Raw genomic sequence first — 23,297 nt, 5'->3', positions numbered from 1 at the left:
GGTGGCTGCTATTTCTAAGAAGGAGCGAGTAAAAGTTAAATATTTGTGGTTTTGAACTATTGCCATATAAAAGGGTAATGTTGGACACATTTTTTTTTATAAAATGATCAAGCAACATGTGTTGGATCATTTTATCTGGATTAATCCAGAGGTAGACAAAACAATTGCAAGTAACCAACGCTATAAAGAGGCCAGGATTCCTAAAACATGCTGCACTACTTCCTGTACATACCGGATAATGGAGACTTACACAGTAGCAAAAATGAAAATGAGAACATACATAGGGGGTCATTCCTACCAACCACGATGATGTCACAGGCGCGAATCATCACTGAGGACCAAATTCACACAAAAGTGCCCGCTGCTCCTTAGGACTCCGAGCACTTTGGTGAGAATTCGAAGGGTGCGAGAGCGGGTGCCGTTGCCGCCGTTTAAAAGCCACAGGTAAAAGGAACAACCCAAAATACTGTATAAGCTTGCTTACGCCCACCTGCTATTTACAAGTTAGTAAACACGATAGGCACTTTAGCTGAACAAGAGTCAATGGCGCAGTTTTCAGCATTGTGTTAACAAACATCAACACTTAATAAACAAATGTACTTAAGCATAAACTTGTGACCCTAGTACAATAGGTTGTAATGGTAATCACGCAATGCACATAGAGAGAAAAAAGAATTCACGTTTGTTTTTATCCTGTCCCGGTACAGATGATCGAGCCCTAAGCACACAATGTTTATGTAGGGTGCCATAGGTGGAAACCACATCAACCCCATATTAAAATAATTTATTGGCTCCACATCACATATCTTGTACATTTCCACGGATGCTGCTGATATACTCTGTCACACACACACATAAATAAAACATACTACAGACATACAACTCACTTACGGCAGAGATCAGACACAGCACAAAAAGGAGCCACGTGAGCAGAGTGGCAATTCTGCGTTTTCATACCCTGTATTACACACAGTCTCTGAAATGCACCATTTGAGGAGGTCTGGAGTCTGTCCGGCTCTTAGAATGTGGAAGGGTCTGTGACTCCCGCCCAGATATTGGAATAGTCACTTTGTAGTTTATATCGGCTTACGAGATGTATACTACAACCGCAAACATTAATTTTCCCGACAGCAGCCTTATAATCCTGAGCAATGGCTTTCACCGTTGACTACCCCAGGTGGGAGTGAGTGGCTCCTCTCAGTTCTTCGGACTGGAAATTCTGTGTTGGAGAGACCCAACAGAGGTATAAAAGGAAACATGATTCATGTATCACATACTAACAGGAGTAACAGCTTGCCCTGTGGTGGGATGTCCCGGTGTGGTCTGGTTAACCAATGAAAACCAATCTCACAATCAGGTCAGTGCAGAGTAGTGCTATTTTGATCGTCCAGTGAAATCTTCTCAAGAATCTGCTGTTCCAGCTCATTGTTTCCCACTGGAAGCTGAAAGAAGTTCATTTCCGCGGCTAGTGCTGCCATTGTGGTTGGGTCCTGCCCAAATTGTGCCCGGAGCATCATGTCCATCTTTTCAAGTCGTCGTTTCAACCTTTTGGCTTCACGCTCCCGAACCAGTCGCGCTTGGCGTTTGTCTGGTGTCTCGTTAGCCCGTTTCAGCCGCATAGCTTCGCGATCACGCTGCAGGCGTCTTGCACGCTGTTCATCGGTTTCCTGCATTCTCTGTTGCCTCTTTGCTTCTCTGTCCCTCATCCTTCTCATCTCTCGTTCCTCAGGGGTCTCACTGTCCCGCCTGCTCTTCTTGGCAGTACGCTCCCGCTCCAGGCGTTGAACTCTCGCCTCCACAGGCTCGTTCTGTCTGCGAGTTGCCCACTTGCGTACGGAGGTGGACTGAGTGGTCATCATCTTCCTATAGGCCACGCAGTTGTTGCACACGAGTAGTACACCGGCAGGGTAAACAGCATTAAAATCTGGACATTTCTCCTCCAATCCATTGGCGTTTTTGTGGTTGTTCTGATTCCAGGTCTCTGGAGACAAAACCTCTGGCAGTTTCTCGCTGAAAATAGAGCAGAACATATCAAAATATGAGGCCAGCAATCCACACACAATGAACAATCCCATCCTTTACACTAGATCAGCGTTTCCCAAACCCAGTCCTCAATGGTCGACAGGGTCAAAAGGTAGACAGTAGAAAAGGTCAACAGTTCAACAAGATCAAAAGGTCAACTTGTAAATGGTCAGCATAAAAAAGCTAGACAATTTATTTTGGGGGGAGGGGTGTTTTGTCAGTTTTATGCCACAAACAAGCCCCAATAGTGTTCCACTTCGCTTGCCATGCTGCGGGCAAGATGCCTTGCTGCGCTTGGCACAGGTTACTATTCCCAATCGTAGTCCACGTGGATGGTAAAGTATGAAAAAGTTGAAAAAAACCCAAACTTCTGTCAAGCATTGTCATGTCGACCTTTTGAACGGTTTATCTATTACATGTAGACTTTTTAACCCTGTCGACCATTAGTGGTTGACCTACTGACTGTAGAAATTTTTAGTGTAGATCTATAGACCGTATACCGTCTCAGCACAGGTGGGAAAATCAAACTCACTGAGGTAATAATTATATATTTTGATACTTTTACTCACTGAGTGCGCCGTCATTTCTTTCAGCTTCTATTAATGGATTAACAGTGGTGGTTATACTGTTTAATGGAAGTGCATGTACTCACATCCTGGACATTACGGACCTGATACATTTTAAGGATAAGACATTGATTGCACAACCATCTGTCTAATTTGTGTGTGTGTGTGTGTATATATATATATATATATATATATATATATATATACACACACACACACACACACACACACACACACACACACACACACACACATACATACATACATACATACATATATTTCTTTGCAAATAAAATGCATGTGTATCTTGCAAGATTTTGGTGGAAGGATTACATGAAGAAATGTGCGCAGAGCAGTTTTTAATTGGACAGTTTTATTAATGCCCTACTCACCTAAAGCTCAAAATCTAACCTTGCTGTCAGTGTTCAGTTTTCTCTAGTCCAGTGGTTCTAAAACTTTGTCCTCAAAACACCCCAGCAGTCCAGGTTTTAAGGATATCCATGCTTGAGCACAGGTGGCACAATTAGTACATCAGTCGAGGATATCCTTAAAACCTGGACTGTATTAAGGTGCTTTGAGGACAAAGTTTTAAAATCTCAGCTCTAGTCAGTTGGTTATTTGACCTATGAGCTGTTTTCTGTTCCTATGTCCATAAAATAAAATTCTAAATGTTACTAGCTTCTCTTTGTAAACCCCTCCTCTGTGCTCCAGCAGAGGGCGCCAGACTACACTGCATAAACAATACTGGGCTGCGGAACCAGCTGATACATGTATAAACCCTTCCAGGAACCTCAGATTTACTTAAAATGGATAATCTATTCTTTTAGCATGGACAGTTACTATTATTATAGCCCATCTACTCCTCTACTGTATGCCTTTGGCAGATCACCTGTGTGCACTACATGACTAGTTCAATCCTGCAAGTGCTCTCACCTGTTGAAGGTAGCATGGCTGGAGAACGGAGCCCCGCATACAGCGCAATTAGAATGCTGATCCTCTGAATGTATGAGGAGGTGACGCCCCAAGGACCCCGGCGAGCTGAGTGCGCGGCCACACACCGGGCACAGATAACTTTTAGCGCTGACCACGGCAGCCGAGTGCTGAATGGAGGATAAAAGAAACAACTGTTAAGTGGTGAACAGAACACAGCAGATGGGGTGGAGTGGGCTAGTCTACAAACGCCCCGCCCATGTTATACTGTATCACTAGGCAGAATTCCCAGTAGCCCATGTAGAAATAATGGAGGCTTAGCGACACTGAGCTCACCCACCTGATAGACATGAGTGATCAGCTGCTCCTGGCTTTCACAATCCAGCTGACAAAGTGGGCAAAGAAACAGCCCGGACTCCAGGTGATTGTCAAGAGCCTGAGAGACCTTGGGCGAGAGGAGATATTTTAAAGGAAGAATTTAAGCTTGTGTGTGTGTGTGTGACATTACACCTGCAATAATAATGCTAATAATCACAGGTCGTCCGTGTCTGCGTCATCTGCCAGTACGGCATGTGCGACTTCATGCCGTTACAACCCCTATGCTGGTGTACAGACGGGCGCTTGCAGGTGCAAAGACTGAGACACCCACTTTGAGCGTCTTTAGATGCAACTACTGGCTGCACTATTGCAACTTGTACCAGCATTTTCTGCCCGAGTATGGACTCCAATGTGAGTGATGAAGAATCTGAGTTCGTAATAAGTTTAGCAACACTCCGATAAGACAGACCACCCCACATGTCCACTTAGCCACTGCCCTGGAACCATTAATGAGACTAATATGGTCTAAAATGTGAATATTTCCTCATTTAATGGAAAGAAAAAAATATTTTCAGGGATTTTTTAGGACTGCCAACCTTCTGCTGATTAACGGTGGCTTCCTCACTTTCCCACAATGGAGAAACATTTTGTGGGCTGGCCCGGCAAGACTAAGCCTGACCTATACTCACAAGTTAGGCAGTTAGCATTAGCTCCCAGGGAAAGCTACGTTCTCAGGAATATTTGGTCAGCCCATAAAATGGAACCTTCACTGTCTGAAGGTGACTGTTCCACTTTACCTGATAAATGTCCTCTAGAGTCACAGCCCACTTACCATGTTAGCATGTCCTTGCTTCCCTTTCCTTCTGCTGATGCCAGGCTCCTCCACATCTCTCTCCGCGCTGTCTTCCTCTGAGGCCGGGGACGACAGCTCATCGATTGTGGTCTCATCATCACTGTCACCTGAAGCAGAGAGAATTCCTATCACACAAGAGGCAATAATGTGCAATTCAGTGCACACTTGATGGAAAGGAGAATATCTGCAGTACAAAGTGTAAAATCGGTGTACAGCTCTGCCCTGCAGGCTTCGCCTATCCTGCTAATGCCAACAGGTGGATTAAGGCCTCTGCTACATGAGCTGCTTCATGCACAACACAAGAAGGTCTAGTTCTGAATGCGACACCACATTTGCTGTCCACAGACTGTAGTTACACACTGCAGTGAAAAAACATCACTGACACAGAGTTCTATCCTGTGTTACTTCTCAGTCAGCTTTCTCTACTTGGAAGGTAGCTGGACATATCGGCCACATGAACAAGCACAGAGACTGTTAGGTCTGGTAGACTCAGATATACACTAATAGAGGAGAGTGAAATCTTAGAATTGGTCCATGGTAGTTTGCATTTCCCAAATCCTAAGCATTCTGATAACCCCTTCCAGGAGGCAATCCAATTAGACACAACCAGAGATCAGTCTATGGGGCGTATTCATTTAGTGCCGGTTCTTTCGTCCGGGCGAAAAACGTCACTTTTCAGCTGTTTTTAGGTCAAATTTACATTCGACCTATTCAATGGCCGTGCCGTTTTTTTTAACCGGTTGAAAAACCCGGCACAGGCGATAACCACTATGTATGTGCAATCAGGGAGAGACTTTGTTTCTGAAAGATAAAGCTGCAATGGTAAACAAATGACAAATGTGGGATCTAAGTGACAGGTATTCTTATTGGTAGCCAGGGGCAGAGTAAATACTCCTTAAAACAGCCTGTTTTTTTCATAAAACAAAAATGCTGACACTATTATTTAGAGGACAACTAAAATGAGAGTTATGGTAGACTTACCTTTGTTAACTCTCTTTACTGAGGTCCATAGGGGAATATCGGGTTATAGGTGATGGGATCAGGTCCTGGGCACCAAACAGCTAAGCTTTTCAGATTTCAGAATGAGCATGGAGGTGGGGTTATAGGGAGAAGGACCGAGGCATCATGGGAAACCTGAAAAGCTTAAGTAGTTGGTACCTGTGACCTGATCCCACCACCTATAACCCAATGTTTCCCTGTGAAGCCCTACGAAACACGAAGAAGAAATGAAAGTAGGAATTTAATACCTACTGGTAATTCCTTTTCTCGTAGTCCGTAGTGGATACTGGGGTGACATTAGTACCATGGGGGTATAGATCGGGTCCACTGGAGCCTGGCACTTTAAGAAAACATTAGTGTGTGCTAGCTCCTCCCCTCTATGCCCCTCCTGCAGACTCAGTCTATGAAAACTGTGCCCGAGGAGATGGACATACCATGAGAGAAGGATATAGACATATACAGCGGTGAGGTAACGAACCAACTAGGGAGGACAATCCCGGGCCATTTTTTCAATGCCGGGGTTGCAGTAGGGATCAGTGAAAGTTGTAGGTAGCGGTGCGGGAGGGAGGGAGGGTGTAGGTAGCGGTGCGGGAGGTAGGGAGGGTGTAGGTAGCGGTGCGGGAGGTAGGGAGTGTGTAGGTAGCGGTGCGGGAGGTAGGGAGGGTGTAGGTAGCGGTGCGGGAGGAAGGAAGAGTGTAGGTAGTGGTGCGGGACTCAGAAGGGAGGGTGTAGGTCGCGGCAGGGAGGGTTGGTAGCGGGAGGGAGGAAGGCTGTAGGGAGCACCACTGACTGCACGGAGGGAGAGAGGGTGGGTGTAAGTAATAGTACTTACTATTAGGTGGGCGGCAACCATGAACACACTGAACGCGGCGGCATTTCAAATGAAGCGCCGGCCGCCAGCCAACCAGAGCTGGCGGACCGACAGCCAATCAGGGAAGCGGCCGCAGCAGTCGCTCCTGATTGGCTGCCGGTCTGCCAGCTCTGATTGGCTGGCGGCCTGCGCTACATTTGAAGTGCCGCAGCGTTCAACTTGTTCATGGCTGCCGCCCGCCTAATATTAGTATGTAGTATTACTTACGCCCACCCTCCCGCCGCCGCGCATGCGCAGTATAATCCCGTGAATCCCGGGATTGGATGCTCCAATCCCGGGATTCAAATCCCGGCATTTTTGGGCCCAAATCCCGGGATCCCGCTGATCCCGGGATTGGCCTCCCTAGAACCAACACACAACAGTAACAAAGGATAGCATCGCTAACCGGATCAGAGGACAGCAACGCTAACCACAACAAGGATAGCAACGATAACCAAACATGGAACAGGGACAGCAACAGCAGACCCAATCAAGAACACTTACAACCAGGTAAGCAGGAATACGAAGCGCTGAGGCAGGCGCCCAGTATCCACTATAGACTACGAGAAAAGGAATTACTGGTAGGTATTAAATTCCTATTTTCTCTAACGTCCTAGTGGATACTGGGGTGACATTAGTACCATGGGGAAGTCCCAAATCTCCCAGAACGAGTGGGAGAGTGCTGAGACCCCTGCAACACCGCCTGACCCAACTGAAGGTCATCTTTGGCCAAGGTGTCGAACCTATAGAACTTAACGAACGTGTTTGAACCAGACCAAGTAGCTGCATGGCACAACTGTATGGCCGAGACGCCCAGGGCAGCCGTCCAGGACGAACCCACTGACCTTGTGGCGTGGGCCTGGATAGAACTCAGCAGCGGCAAAGCTGCCGAAGAATAGGCTTGTTGAATGGTCAACCTGAGACAACAAGCAATGGACTGCTTAGAAGCAGGACTACCAATTTTGGTAGCGTCATAAAGGACAAAAAGCGAGTCAGACTTTCTGTGACGAGCAGTCCTCTTGACGTAAATTTTCAAAGCCCTCACCACGTCCAAAGATTGTGGAGCAATGGATGTAGCCATCACTGGAACCACTATAGGTTGATTTACGTAAAAAGCAGACACGAGTTTCGGCAAAAACTGCGGGTGATTCCCGAGCTCCGCTCTATCCTCATGAAATATCAAATATGGGCTCTTACAGGATAAGGCCCCCAATTCTGAAACAGGTCTTGCAGATGCTAACGCCAGCAACATGACAGTCTTCCAAGTTAGATATTTCAATTCCACCCTTTGCAAGGGTTCAAACCAGTCCGACTGGAGAAAAGTCAAGACTACATTGAGATCCCACGGAGCTGTGGGAGGTACGAATGGTGGTTGAATGTGAAAGAAAACCCTTCAGGAAAGTCTGTACTTCCGGCAATACAGCTAGGTGTTTCTGGAAGAAGATGGAGACGAAATCTGGACTTTGATGGAGCCTAACTGTAGGCCCATATCCACGCCGGATTGCAGAAAGAGTAGAAAACGACCAAGTCGAAACGCTACAGGAGAATATTTTCTACCCTCACACCAAGAAACATATTTCCAGATACAGTGGTAATGTTTTGACGTTACCACCTTCTGGGCCTGGACCATAGTGGAAACAACCTTGGAGGAGAAACCTTTTCTGGCTAGAATCTCCCTCTCACTTCCAAGCCGTCAAATGTAGACGCTGTTAGTCTGGATAGACGAACGGTCCTTGTTGTAGAAGGTCCTTGAGAAGCAGCAGAGGCCAGGGTTCCTCCAGAGACATGGTCAGGAGGTCTGCATACCAGGCCTGTTGAGGCCAATCCAGGGCAATTAGAATTGCCTGAACGCTTTCCCTTTTGCGTCCTTTTAGAACTCTGGGAATGAGAGGGATTGGAGGAAACAGGTATGTCCACAACGCCATCAGAGCGTCTACTGCTACAGCCTGCGGATCCCTTATTCTGGAACAGTAACAACGGAGCTTCTTGTTGAGACGAGAAGCCATCAGGTCTATCTGCGGACAGCCCCACTGGTGAACCAGTTGTTTAAACACCTGAGGGTGAAGGCTCCATTCCCCCAGATGGAGGTCGTGCCTGCTGAGGAAGTCGGCTTCCCAATTGTCCACGCCTGGAATGAATATGGCTGAGATGGCCCTTGCGTTGGCCTCCGCCCAGAGGAGTATCCTTGACACCTCTCGCATTGCGGCCCTGCTTCTTGTTCTTCCCTGTCAGTTTACGTACGCCACCGCCGTGGCATTGTTCGACTGTACCTGGATGGCTTGATTCTGGAGAAGATAGGAGGCCTGCAGAAGAGCATTGTAAATTGCCCTGAGTTCCAGCATATTTATCGGGAGTGCAGATTCCTGACTTGACCACCTCCCATGGAACTGGGCCCCCTGGGTCCCAGCACCCCAACCTTGGAGGCTGGCATCCGTTGTCAGTAGGATCCATGACTGGGTACTGAAACTCCGACCCTCCACAAGGTGAGAGACTGTAGCCACCATAATAGGGAAATCCGTGCCTTTGGCGACAGAGTTATACTCTAGTGTATGTGCAGGTGAAACCCTGACCACTTGTCCAGCAGATCCAGCTGGAACGGACGGGCATGAAACCTGCCGTACTGGATTGCCTCGTAGGAGGCTACCATCTTGTCGAGTAAGTAAATGCAAAGATGAATTGAGATTTTACGGGGCTTGAGCACTGAGCATACCATAGCCTGGAGAGTCAAGGCCTTGTCCATTGAAAGGAATACCTTCTGAGACACAGTGTCCAGTATCATTCCCAGGAACCGAATTTGTTGTGATGGTTCCAGATGATCCATGATCCGTAAGCAGGCGAGTCGTCAAGTCGATGCTGTGTAGTAGCCGTTCCCTAAACACCGCCTTTATTAGGAGGTCGTCCAAGTAGGGGACTATGTTGACCGCCATCCTGCGTAATTGCAGCATCATCTCCGCCATGACTTTTGTGACTACCGTCGGAGCTGTGGAGAGACCAAAGGGTAAGGCCTGAAACTGGAAGTGGTGGTCCAGTATAGCAAACCAGAGGTAAGCCTGGTGAGGAGGCCATATGGGGATGTATAGTTAAGCATCCTTTACATCCAGGTAAAACTAGGAACTCCCCCCTCCTCCAAACCGGAGACCACAGACCTCAGGGACTCCATCTTGAATTTGAACACGTGTAGATATGGGTTCAGATTTTTTAGGTTCAAGATGGGTCATACCGAACCGTCCGGTTTTGGTACAACAAATAGACTGGAGTAAAAACCCCTGTTGTGCAACGGATGAGGCACTGAAGCAACAACCCCCTGTTTGTAGCAGTTTTTGAATGGCGTCTTGCAAGGTAACTCTTGCTATGGGTGAAGCTGGTAAGCTTGACTTGAAAAATCTGAGAGGAGGTAGTGTTTGAAAATCCAACCGTTATCCTTGGGATATGAGGTACCTCACCCAAGGATCCCGGCAGGACAATGCCCACACGTGGGCGAAGTGCTGAAGGTGAGTACCTACCTGGAAGTCACCCTGCTGCTGGGGCCAACCGTCACGCGGAGGGCTTCGTGGATGAGGATGCGGAGGCCTGGTCCAGAGATGGTTTACGGGCTTTACTGCGATTTCCTCTAGCAGCATTTGAGGCACCTCTGGCTCTGCCACTGAATCTGGCCACACGAAAGGACTGTAGAGAGGGCCCAGGGTAGGGACGTCTAGCCGGAGGTGCAGCAGACGACAGATAGGTAGACTTGCCTGCCGTCGCCTGAGAAATCCACTTGTTCAGTTCCTCCCCAAACAAGGCCTCCCCTGTAAAAGGAAGATTCTCCACACCTTTCTTGGAATCAGCATCCGCTGACCATTGTCGCAGCCATAGAGCCCTGCGAGGCGAGACTGCCATAGCTGTGGTACGGCCATTGATAAGACATAATTCTTTAACGGCCTCACTCGTAAAATTTGCAGTATCCTGGATATGATGCAGCAGTGTAATGATCTCCTCCTGAGGTAGTGAGTCAAACGACCTTATTATATTGTAAGACCATTTTACCATGGCCCTAGATATCCAGCCGCATGCTATCGTGGGCCTTTGAGCAACGCCCACCGCAGTATAAATTGATTTGAGTGTAGTCTCAAATGTAGTCTTGCAGTCAGCTGGGTCCTTGAGAGAGATAGCCCCAGGTACAGGCAGTACAAGTTTACGTGACAGCCTGGACACTGATGTATCCACTGACGGGGGGCTTTCCCATACTTTCCTATCCTCAGGAGGGAAAGGAATGGAATTTAGTAACCGTTGAGGAGTTTTGAATTTCTTGCCGGATTGACCCATGCCTCCTCAGACAAGGAGTTTAATTCCTTAGATATAGGAAAGGTGGCAGAGGATTTTGGTTTCACATTGAAAAACAATTCCTCTTCTGGTTCTGTCTCCTTATCCGGTATGTTGAGGACTTCTCTAATAGAATAAATCAGGGCCTCAACACCCGGGGACAGAGAATTGTCATCCTCCATGTCTAACTCTCCCTCATCCAGGTCTGGTAGTTCATTATCAGAGTCAGACTGGAGTACCTGTGGGAGTGTGTGTTTATGAGAGACCAACAGAGGGGGCTGAGGAGCCCGTCTGTGGTCAGCAGCCTTATACCCCTTTTCCACTAGCTAAATTTACCCGTGTTTTTGCACGGGGAGCGCATCGACACAGGTTTTTAGTTACTGGAAACCCGGATAGCTACCTGGGTAGAACACGGTAATGACCCGGGTAATTGTGCAGTGGAAACGGTCATTACCCATGTTTTCAGACATGAGTAACGCTCTGAGACGCTGATTGGTGCTTCTGGGGCACAGGAAGATGTCGTCATCCCTGGGAGACACACACTGGGCACATGCAGGCACCGCAGCAGCTTGCAAACAAATGCTAGACACAGCTACTGCATCAGTCTCCATTGCTGCAATGCTTGCTGTGAGCAGGCCCCAACCCTCCCTTTTGTTCCTTTTCGTGAAATCTTGAGACAGTAAAAAGTCAATTTTTAATGACATCAATAGGCTTTTACAGAGCTTACCCGGGTTAAGTGGAAACAGAACCGACACAGGAATAACCCGTGTCGAAGTGCAGTGGAAACGGTGGGGTCGACACAGGTTGTAGCCAGGTTACACATCCCGGATCGGACCCGGTACTCAGGTGGAAAAGGGGTATTAATCAAGAAATCATCTACAGCCTGTTTAAGGGTCTGTCTTTCCTGTCTGGCTGTGGCTAATTCTGCATTAATATTATCAAACATGCCTTTGAATGATTCTAACCACTCAGGTTCCTGCATACTACTACCCTGTGAAGGCAGAGAACACTGGGCACACAGGAGGGATCGCCCTGGAAAAGGATTAAACTTTGTGTCCCTCATGTAACACTCAGTCTTTTTCCCAGACATTCTTGTTGCAGAAAAAAAAAACAAGTTATGGGAAAAACCACAGTGCATTGACAACACAGATAGTGAGACAGCGCAATAACCCCAGACAGCCCGAATGGAGTGACACAGGGGCAGATGTATTAACCTGGAGAAGGCATAAGGAAGTGATAAACCAGTGATAAGTGCACCAGCCAATCAGCTCCAAAATGTAAATTAACAGTTAGGAGCTGATTGGTTGGTGCGTTTATCACTTCCTTATGCCTTCTCCAGGTTAATACACCTGTCCCACAGAGAGGATTTGCTCCCCCCTCTCTATAAATCCCCCTGGTACCATTACAATTGGTGGTTCAGTGGGGTCTGTGGAGAAGCTCTTACATGCAGCTTTCAGTCAGCAGCAGCAGGAAATGGCGCCTTCAGCCTCTGGTCCCGCTCTCCAGGAAGCCCCGCCTCTTCAATGGCACGCACTCCACATATTATACTGGCTTGAAAACATAGTTTTTGCGTAAAAGGAAGTTTAAAAATAAGAATTTACTCACCGGTAATTCTATTTCTCGTAGTCCGTAGTGGATGCTGGGTACTCCGTAAGGACCATGGGGAATAGACGGGCTCCGCAGGAGACTGGGCACTCTTAAAAGAAAGATTAGGTACTATATCTGGTGTGCACTGGCTCCTCCCTCTATGCCCCTCCTCCAAACCTCAGTTAGGGAAACTGTGCCCGGAAGAGCGGACATTACTAGGAAAGGATTTGGAATCCAGGGTAAGACTCATACCAGCCACACCAATCACACCGTACAACTTGTGATAACTATACCCAGTTAACAGTATGAACAACAACTGAGCCTCATTCAACAGATGGCTCAGAACAATAACCCTATAGTTAAGCAATAACTATATACATGTATTGCAGAAAGTCCGCACTTGGGACGGGCTCCCAGCATCCACTACGGACTACGAGAAATAGAATTACCGGTGAGTAAATTCTTATTTTCTCTGACGTCCTAGTGGATGCTGGGTACTCCGTAAGGACCATGGGGATTATACCAAAGCTCCCAAACGGGCGGGAGAGTGCGGATGTCTCTGCAGCACCGAATGAGCAAACTCAAGGTCCTCCTCAGCCAGGGTATCAAACTTGTAGAATTTTGCAAAAGTGTTTGATCCCGACCAAGTAGCAGCTCGGCAAAGTTGTAAAGCCGAGACCCCTCGGGCAGCCGCCCAAGAAGAGCCCACCTTCCTTGTGGAATGGGCTTTTACTGATTTAGGATGCGGCAGTCCAGCCGCAGAATGTGCAAGTTGAATCGTGCTACAGATCCAGCGAGCAATAGTCTGCTTTGAAGCAGGAGCACCCAGCTTGTTGGGTGCATGCAGGATAAACAGCGAGTCAGTTTTTCTGACTCTAGCCGTCCTAGAAACATAGATTTTCAGGGCCCGGACTACGTCCAGCAACTTGGAATCCTCCAAGTCCCGAGTAGCAGCAGGCACCACAATAGGTTGGTTCAAATGAAACGCTGATACCACCTTTGGGAGAAATTGGGGACGAGTCCTCAATTCTGCCCTGTCCATGTGGAAAATCAGATATGGGCTTTTACAGGACAAAGCCGCCAATTCTGACACACGCCTAGCTGAGGCCAAGGCCAACAGCATGACTACCTTCCACGTGAGATACTTCAACTCCACGGTCTGAAGTGGCTCAAACCAATGTGATTTTAGGAAATCCAACACAACGTTGAGATCCCAAGGTGCCACTGGAGGCACAAAAGAGGGCTGAATATGCAGCACTCCCTTAACAAACGTCTGAACTTCAGGCAGTGAAGCCAGTTCTTTTTGAAAGAAAATAGACAGGGCCGAAATCTGCACTTTAATGGATCCCAATTTTAGGCCCATAGTCACTCCTGATTGTAGGAAGTGCAGAAATCGACCCAGCTGAAATTCCTCTGTTGGGGCCTTCCTGGCCTCACACCAAGCAACATATTTTCGCCATATGCGGTGATAATGTTTTGCTGTCACATCCTTCCTAGCTTTTATCAGCGTAGGAATGACTTCATCTGGAATGCCCTTTTCCATTAGGATCCGGCGTTCAACCGCCATGCCGTCAAACGCAGCCGCGGTAAGTCTTGGAACAGACAGGGCCCCTGCTGTAGCAGGTCCTGTCGGAGCGGCAGAGGCCAAGGGTCCTCTGAGATCATTTCTTGTAGTTCCGGGTACCAAGTTCTTCTTGGCCAATCCGGAACGATGAGTATAGTTCTTACTCCTCTCTTTCTTATTATCCTCAGTACCTTTGGTATGAGAGGAAGAGGAGGGAACACATAAACCGACTGGTACACCCACGGTGTCACTAGAGCGTCCACAGCTATCGCCTGAGGGTCCCTTGACCTGGCGCAATATCTTTTTAGCTTTTTGTTGAGGCGGGACGCCATCATGTCCACCTGTGGCTTTTCCCAACGATTTACAATCAGCTTGAAGACTTCTGGATGAAGTCCCCACTCTCCTGGGTGGAGGTCGTGCCTGCTGAGGAAGTCTGCTTCCCAGTTGTCCACTCCCGGAATGAACACCGCTGACAGTGCTAGCACGTGATTCTCTGCCCAGCGAAGAATCCTTGTGGCTTCTGCCATCGCTATCCTGCTTCTTGTGCCGCCCTGTCGGTTTACATGGGCGACCGCCGTGATGTTGTCTGACTGAATCAGCACCGGTTGGTTTTGAAGCAGGGGTTCTGCTTGACTCAGGGCGTTGTAAATGGCCCTTAGTTCCAGAATATTTATGTGTAGGGAAGTCTCCTGACTCGACCACTGTCCTTGGAAGTTTCTTCCCTGAGTGACTGCCCCCCAACCTCGGAGGCTTGCATCCGTGGTCACCAGGACCCAGTCCTGAATGCCGAATCTGCGGCCCTCGAGAAGATGAGCACTCTGCAGCCACCACAGCAGAGACACCCTGGCCCTCGGGGACAGGGTGATCAACCGATGCATCTGAAGATGCGATCCGGACCATTTGTCTAACAGATCCCACTGAAAGATCCTTGCATGGAACCTGCCGAACGGAATTGCTTCGTAAGAAGCTACCATCTTTCCCAGGACTCGCGTGCAGTGATGCACCGACACCTGTTTTGGTTTCAGGAGGTCCCTGACCAGAGATGACAATTCCTGGGCCTTCTCCTCCGGGAGAAACACCTTCTTCTGTTCTGTGTCCAGAATCATGCCCAAGAACAGCAGACGCGTCGTAGGAATCAGCTGCGACTTTGGGATATTCAGAATCCAGCCGTGCTGTTGTAGCACTTCCCGAGATAGTGCTACTCCGACTAACAACTGCTCCTTGGACCTTGCCTTTATAAGGAGATCGTCCAAGTACGGGATAATTATAACTCCCTTCTTTCGAAGGAGTATCATAATTTCGGCCATTACCTTGGTAAATACCCTCGGTGCCGTGGACAGACCAAACGGCAACGTCTGGAATTGGTAATGACAGTCCTGTACCACAAACCTGAGGTACTCCTGGTGAGGTGGGTAAATGGGGACATGTAGGTAAGCATCCTTGATGTCCAGTGACACCATAAAATCCCCCTCTTCCAGGCTTGCAATAACCGCCCTGAGCGATTCCATTTTGAACTTGAACTTCCTTATAGAAGTGTTCAAGGATTTCAAATTTAGAATGGGTCTCACCGAACCGTCTGGTTTCGGTACCACAAACATTGTGGAATAGTAACCCCGTCCCTGTTGAAGGAGGGGAACTTTGATTATCACCTGCTGAAGGTACAGCTTGTGAATTGCCGCCAGTACTACCTCCCTTTCCGTGGGGGCAGCTGGCAAGGCTGATTTGAGGTAACGGCGAGGGGGAGACGCCTCGAACTCCAGCTTGTATCCCTGAGATACCACTTGTAGAACCCAGAGATCCACCTGTGAGCGAACCCACTGGTCGCTGAAGTTCCGGAGACGCGCCCCCACCGCACCTGGCTCCACCTGTGGAGCCCCAGCGTCATGCGGTGGACTTAGTGGAAGCAGGGGATGATTTTTGTTCCTGGGAACTGGCTGTCTGGTGCAGCTTTTTCCCTCTACCCCTGCCTCTGGGCAGAAAGGACGCCTTTAACCCGCTTGCCTTTCTGAGGCCGAAAGGACTGTACTTGATAATACGGTGCTTTCTTAGGCTATGAGGGAACCTGAGGTAAAAAAGTCGACTTCCCAGCTGTTGCTGTGGATACGAGGTCCGAGAGACCGTCCCCAAACAATTCCTCACCCTTATAAGGCAAAACCTCCATGTGCCTTTTAGAATCAGCATCACCTGTCCACTGCCGAGTCCATAATACTCTCCTGGACATTGCATTAATTCTAGATGCCAGCCGGCAAATGTCCCTCTGTGCATCCCTCATATATAAGACGACGTCTTTAATATGCTCTATGGTTAGCAAAATAGTATCCCTGTCAAGGGAATCAATGTTATCCGACAGGGTATCAGACCAAGCAGCTGCAGCACTACACATCCATGCTGAAGCAATTGCAGGTCTCAGTATAGTACCTGAGTGTGTATACACAGACTTCAGGATAGCCTCCTGCTTTCTATCTGCAGGCTCCTTTAAGGCGGCCATGTCCTGAAATGGCAGTGCCACCTTTTTTGATAAGCGTGTGAGCGCCTTGTCCACCCTAGGGGATGTTTCCCAACGTAACCTGTCCGTTGGCGGGAAAGGGTACGCCATTAGTAACCTCTTAGAAATCACTAATTTCTTATCTGGGGAACACCACGCTTCTTCACACAATTCATTTAACTCATCAAATGGGGGAAAAGTCACTGGCTGCTTTTTCTCCCCAAACATAATACCCTTTTTAGTGGTAACCGGGTTAATGTTAGAAATGTGCAACACATTTTTCATTGCCGTAATCATGCATCGGATGGCCCTTGTGGACTGTACATTTGTCTCATCCTCGTCTACACTGGAGTCAGACTCCGTGTCGACATCTGTGTCTGCCATCTGAGGTAGCGGGCGTTTTTTGAGCCCCTGATGGCCTCTGAGACGCCTGGGCAGGCGCGGGCTGAGATGCCGGCTGTCCCAAAGCTGTTACGTCATCGAACCTTTTATGCAAGGAGTTGACACTGTCGGTTAATACCTTCCACATATCCATCCACTCTGGTGTCGGCCCCGCAGGGGGCGACGTCACACTTATCGGCTCCTGCTCCGCCTCCACGTAAGCGTCCTCCTCAAACATGTCGACACAGCCGTACCGGACCCCACCAAGTCCTTTGGGGAGACAGAGAGAGAGTATGCCAGCACACACCAGAGCGCTATATAACAGAGGGATTTACACTAACACAAAGTGAATTTTCCCCCAATAGCTGCTTATATCACCTTTTGCGCCTAAATTTATGTGCCCCCCCTCTCTTTTTTACCCTAGTTGTAGTGTATACTGCAGGGGAGAGCCTGGGGAGCGTCCTTCCAGCGGAGCTGTGAAGAAAAAATGGCGCCGGTGTGCTGAGGGAGATAGCCCCGCCCCCTCTGCGGCGGGATTCTCCCGCTTTTTTAATAATATTAATGGCGGGGGATTAGGCACATATACAGTTTATAACTGTATTGTGTGCACTTATGCCAAATTGTATACTTAGTTATTGCAGCCCAGGGCGCCCCCCCCCCCCTTAGCACCCTGCACCCACCAGTGACCGGAGCGTGTGGTGTGCTGTGGGAGCAATGGCGCACCGCTGCAGTGCTGTGCGCTACCTTATTGAAGACCGGAGTCTTCAGCCGCCGATTTTCTCCTGGTTCTTCCGTCTTCTGGCTCTGCAATGGGGACGGCGGCGCGGCTCCGGGAACGGACGACCGAGGTCGGGCCCTGTGTTCGATCCCTCTGGAGCTAATGGTGTCCAGTAGCCTTAGAAGCACAAGCTAGCTGCAAGCAGGTAGGTTTGCTTCTCTCCCCTCAGTCCCTCGTAGCAGTGAGTCTGTTGCCAGCAGATCTCACTGAAAATAAAAAACCTAACAAATACTTTCTTTTCTAGTAAGCTCAGGAGAGCCCACTAGGTGCATCCAGCTCTGGCCGGGCACAGATTCTAACTGAGGTCTGGAGGAGGGGCATAGAGGGAGGAGCCAGTGCACACCAGATATAGTACCTAATCTTTCTTTTAAGAGTGCCCAGTCTCCTGCAGAGCCCGTCTATTCCCCATGGTCCTGACGGAGTACCCAGCATCCACTAGGACGTCAGAGAAAACCCCCTTGTATCTGTGCCAGTCTGGGGTCCGCAGCGGGCACCATAGCTCGCAGCCTGGTGACCGCTGTGCCCTAATGCCGCCACTTGTCACTGGGGACCCGGTGTGATCACTCAGCGCACCGCGTCTACTTCAGCATCTATTAGGGGTGGCGGCATGCTGCCGGCGTGTGCGTACACCCAGTGGTATGTGAAACAGCGCCTCAGGAGCTTAGTGTCCTGTCAGCGGGGATACGAACCATTAACTCTAGGGAGGTTGGTTCGGTATCCCCCCCCCCCCCTCCCCTCCCTAAGTCCCACGACGCAGGCAGACTGGTTGCCAACCAGCGCTGCCTGAAAATAACAAACTAAATAAAATTTTAAAGAAAACTCTCTGGAGCTCCAGAGGAATGCACCCGGCTCCTTGGGCACATTTTTCTAAACTGAGTCTGCAGGAGGATAATAGAGGGGAGGAGCCAGCACACACTAATGTTTTCTTAAAGTGCCAGGCTCCAGTGGACCCAATCTTTACCCCCATGGTACTGTCACCCCAGTATCGACTAGGACGTTAGAGAAAATTTCCCATCCACTTTTATAAAATACCTCTCCTCTCCTAATATTATGCTGAACTTCAGCAGGAGTCCTGTTGGTAAAAACCTGCTGTGCCATATAACAAGGAGACCTTCTTCGGCCCACCCTATCCTGGTGTATGAAACAAATACAAAGGTGGCAGGTACTACAGCTGTCTGTTCTCAGAGTCCCGTAGTGATAGAATGCTGCATGAAGGTCAGTAGTGTAACAGCTGTGGTCCCTAGTACTCCCTTATGACTTGTGCAACAGTGCAGACATACCATGTTGATTACCTAAGCATTGACTTTAATGCTAAGCTCACCAGTCAAAGGGTGGTTTTCCCATTATATGGGAATAAGAGATACCCCAGCAGGGCTGAGGCCTCTCACTGAGGACAAGAAGGTCAAGGGAAAGATCTTTATGACTGGGAATAAAAAATATAGAAGTCTATATTTAATGGTTCTTTACAGCTAGGCAATGAAGCAGAGTTACTCTAGATCATTTTTGTGGGCCACAGATTCCATATGTGATGTTTCAACACGTCTCAGCAGTAGGCAATAAACATTAATGTGAATACGACTGAAATCCTTTTATTTACAGGAGTATCCCCTCCGCACACTGCGCCTACTCACTGCTGCTTCTGTCATTGTGATCCATCTCAGACGCTTCCTGTTTAATAATCTCCGTTTTCATCATTGCTTGACGAGCCTGCTCCAATCCAGCAAACATCTGCTCCCCTGCCGAGGGAAAGGAGAACTTGTTACATGAACATATCTAGGTCCACTGTGCCCTCAATCGGGGGTAACCCGACGTCTTTATTGGGGGGGGGGCGGGGGGTTCACAAAACAATCATGTTTCAGTACAATCAATATATAATTAAAGCAAATAGGCTACAATCTTATCCTGTTTAGTCTGTCACAAAATTATAATTTTTTTTTACAAGAATTACACGCGCCTAAATGAGTGAGGAGAGTGTGTGTTGTGTTACTGTAGAGCAGTGATTTTCAACCTTTTTTCACTCGCGGCACACCGAACAAGGGTGGTCATTCAGAGTTGTTCGCTTGTTGCAGTTTTTCGCAACGGAGCGATTAGGTAGAACATTTGCATGCGCATGGTACGCAGCACGCATGCGCTTAGTAATTTAACACAAAACTTTGGAGATTTACACAAGCTTGATCGACGTTTTTTCAGGAAGTGGGTGTTTCTGGGCGGCAACTTGGCGTTTTCAGGGAGTGTGCTAAAAAACGCAGGCGTGCCAGGTAAAAATGCAGGAGTGGCTGGAGAAACGGGAGAATGGCTGGCCGAACGCAGGGCGTTTGTGGCGTCAAACCAGGAACTTAACAGACCGAGGTGATCGCAATCTAGGAATAGGTCTGGAGCTACTCAGAAACTGCAAGGAATTATTTAGTAGCAGTTCTGCTAATCTTTCGTTCGCTATTCTGCTAAGCTAAGATACACTCCCAGAGGGCAGCGGCCTAGCGTTTGCAATGCTGCTAAAAAGCAGCTAGCGAGCGAACAACTCGGAATGAGGGCCAATATTTTAAAATTGCCATGGCACACCATCCGTTCCCCACAGAAAAAACCTAAAACACACACATTGGCCCTCACAGTAATAAAAGATCCACACATACATCGGCCTACACAGAAAAAACAATCACATTGCGCCCACATAAATCATGTTGCTCACACATAAATCAATCACATTTCTCCCCACATGAATTATTCACATTGATCCCCCTATAAATCCATAAATCCTATTGCTCCACACAGGAGAAATAACATAACAAATATTAGCCCCTACCTGTCAGGTTGTTCATAGTGGATTGCTGCGAATACTGAGCAGCGGCCGGTCAGGTAGGTGTGGATGTGGGTGGGTAAGGAAAGCTGTGGATGCAGGCGGGTTGGCTAGCAGGGTGGTGAGATGCGGCGGCCGTGACCTATGATATCACACCGCCACGTCATCAAGGCACAGGTCACAGCCGGAGCAAGAATGATTCTCTAAGAAGAGCCCAGGCCAACAGTTCACTCTGAAGGTGCAGGAAGCTGCTCTGGCTCCGCGGCACACTGGTTGAAAAAGCCTGCTGTAGAGTGTTTCTTATTTTTTGAGTTATTTGGCTTTTACCAGTTTCCAACTGATGGTCCAAGGATGTCCACAGGGGTGATTCCCTGAACATGTTAAGGGGCCCACAAATCTGTAATTAATTAGGACAATTCTCAATTTTGCAGATGACTGGGTCATCTGCAAAATCCAACATATTGGGAATGCCCAACTCAACAATGATCAGAATCGGTGGTTAAGGGATTTTTAACAAGATATTGATGATCCCCCGAGAAATCACCAGACACTGTAGCCCACCGATTGGTAGATCACCATCGGGAATCAAGGAATTGCTGGTTAGATATATGGTCTGCATTAGCCGATACCCCCAAGCAGGAAATGTGGGGTTGAATATTTGGCCCTCCTCTCCAGTACTAGGAGGCGTTCGGGGAGGTCACCGGCATTAGAGGTCACTTCTAGGTCATGCTCGGTGCTCAGTTGCAGGTAATCTGTAGAGTTTGAGGATATTTTCAACATGTGGCCTGAACCCGCCCCCAAAAAAGCCAAAGTGCACCCATAGGCAAGCCCTTCTTAGAGACGCTCGCTTGGAAACTCTTAGGCTAAGTTTAGTTAGTTAATAATCAGTCCTTCTCAGTGCGCTTTCAAAGCCTGCAGAAGGTAAGCAGTCCAGCAAAAGTCATTGTGTTTGCGGACCATGGGCCTAATTCATGTCTGTACGCACATGCCGATGTCTTTGCGATTTTTTAGGCAACGAACCGGCTAATCATTGCAACTGATGCTGTCACTCAGAAAAGGGTACAGACACCCACCGAAGCAATCTCAAAGTCCTCAGCAGCTGCGTACACATACACAGCACCAATGCAGTAACGAGGAACATCAACTACTCGAGTAGGTCTATGGCTACGCAGAGTGGTCGCAGCAGCAGCGACACTGGTGCCACGATTCTCTACGTACACGGTCGCAGCCGACTGCAGATACGTACTCCGAAAACGGCCGTGACGCGCCTGCGTTTTTGCCGCGACTGCCAGTTACCTCCCCCAAATGGTCCCTTCCGGTCAATCACTCTGCGCTAAAAATCTCACCGCATCTAATCCTAGCTGCGAGCGGCATTGCAACGGAACCTTGGAGTGTGCACAGTGCAAACGCAGCACACGCGCAGTTTAGCGATAATTGCTCAGTTGTGTGAACATCTGCATTTTGTACAAACCTGAATTAGGCCCCTGTGAAGACCTCGGCCATGGGTGTCAGACCAACTACCAAAGAATCATCTGTTTGAGGAAAAACTAGACTGCTTCAGACAGTTGCTGTAAGTTAATCCCATGATTTTCCACAGGATAGGAGAGCTAGATTTCCTTCATCAACATGTTTCCAGCACACCAGAGAAGCACGAAGCTACCACCCAGAGATGCAGTATTTTCCGCAGATTGGTGTTACTGCATTTATACAGCCTCTCCAATCCTTCAGGAATAAGGAATGGAAAGCTCAACTTAAAAGGTTTCACAAAAACTTTTCTCAACCAGCCTCAGTGGAGCCCTTGGTGACAGGATCTCTTCGTATCCCGAGACATGGATGCTAAACGCTCAAGAACAATGGGTTTGCAACATCACCAATGAAGAGCGAATGGTATAATGCCACTCTGGGGAAATTCCTTTGCGAAATTCAGAGTTCTGCCCTCTCCAGTGAAAGTGGAGGCATTTCAAAAACAATATTCAGAAGTTGCTGTTTGAAGTAATTTATATAGTTCCTTTTAGGCAGGGAGGCAACAGCTTCTGTTGCTAACTTTATCTCGTAGAAAATCAGCAGCATTGTGGCATCAGACACCTTCTGGACTGTTCTCTCGCTGAGGTAGCTTAATTAATTTCTCCGTAAAGTCAGTAGAGTGGATTCTCCAGGTGGTGGAGGAAGGACAAATCCTTACCTCAATAGATGCAAGAAACAAGGGATCATGGCATCACCTTATATGGAGGACAACCCTTTAAACAGGAGAATCAGAGCATGTGGCCAGACACAACAGTGCACGTGATTTATTCCCTCCAGATCATGGTTGGATCATCAATACAGCAAAAAGCCATCTAATGCCTTCTCAACACAGGGCCTAATTCAGATCTGATCGCTGGGCTGCATTTCTTGCTGCCCTGCGATCAGATAGTCGCAGCATATAGGGGGAGTGTTTTATCGCTGTGCAAGTGTGCGATCGCATGTATAGCAGAGCTGCACAAACTGATTTTGTGCAGTCTCTGCGCAGCCCAGGACTTACTCTTTCAGTGCGATGAGAGCAGGCTGATCGGGACCGGAGCTGACGTCAAACACCCACCTGCGTTTTTGTCGACACTCACTGTAAACAGTCAGTTTTCGCCCACAAACCGCCTCTTCCATGCAATCTCCTTGCGAACGCACGTGCAAATGGATTCTTTGCGCCATCCCGTCGCATGGTGCTAATGCCCTTGCAGCCGTGCAACGGTGCATACGCAGTTCGGATATGATCGCCCTCTGTGCAAAAACACACAGCAGCGATCAGATCTGAATTACCCTCACAGTTCTTAGGGGTATGAATAGAAACAGCAGCATCCAGCACGTAGCATACAAACTTCAGACTCCGCAAAT

At 48.3% G+C, this 23,297-nt stretch overlaps 1 protein-coding gene across 2 annotated transcripts in view; it reads right to left on the bottom strand.

Moving 5' to 3' along the window:
* Positions 1-670: 670 nt before the first annotated feature.
* The window catches only part of ZNF821 (zinc finger protein 821), a 47,336-nt gene continuing 24,709 nt past the window's right edge, over positions 671-23,297 (bottom strand). For both annotated transcript variants that reach the window (XM_063945479.1, XM_063945480.1), the window contains exons 3-7: positions 19,267-19,371; positions 4,669-4,796; positions 3,859-3,963; positions 3,522-3,688; positions 671-2,010 (exon numbers count right to left, since the gene is read on the bottom strand). In XM_063945479.1, the coding sequence (XP_063801549.1) occupies positions 1,359-2,010; positions 3,522-3,688; positions 3,859-3,963; positions 4,669-4,796; positions 19,267-19,371 (1,157 nt within the window). In that variant the 3' untranslated portion in view covers positions 671-1,358. The remainder of the gene's footprint in view (positions 2,011-3,521; positions 3,689-3,858; positions 3,964-4,668; positions 4,797-19,266; positions 19,372-23,297) is intronic.

Source organism: Pseudophryne corroboree, chromosome 11, assembly GCF_028390025.1.
Source record: "Pseudophryne corroboree isolate aPseCor3 chromosome 11, aPseCor3.hap2, whole genome shotgun sequence".
In the NCBI taxonomy this organism is placed as follows: Eukaryota; Metazoa; Chordata; class Amphibia; order Anura; family Myobatrachidae; genus Pseudophryne; species Pseudophryne corroboree.
This window is presented reverse-complemented; position numbering and strand designations above follow the sequence as displayed.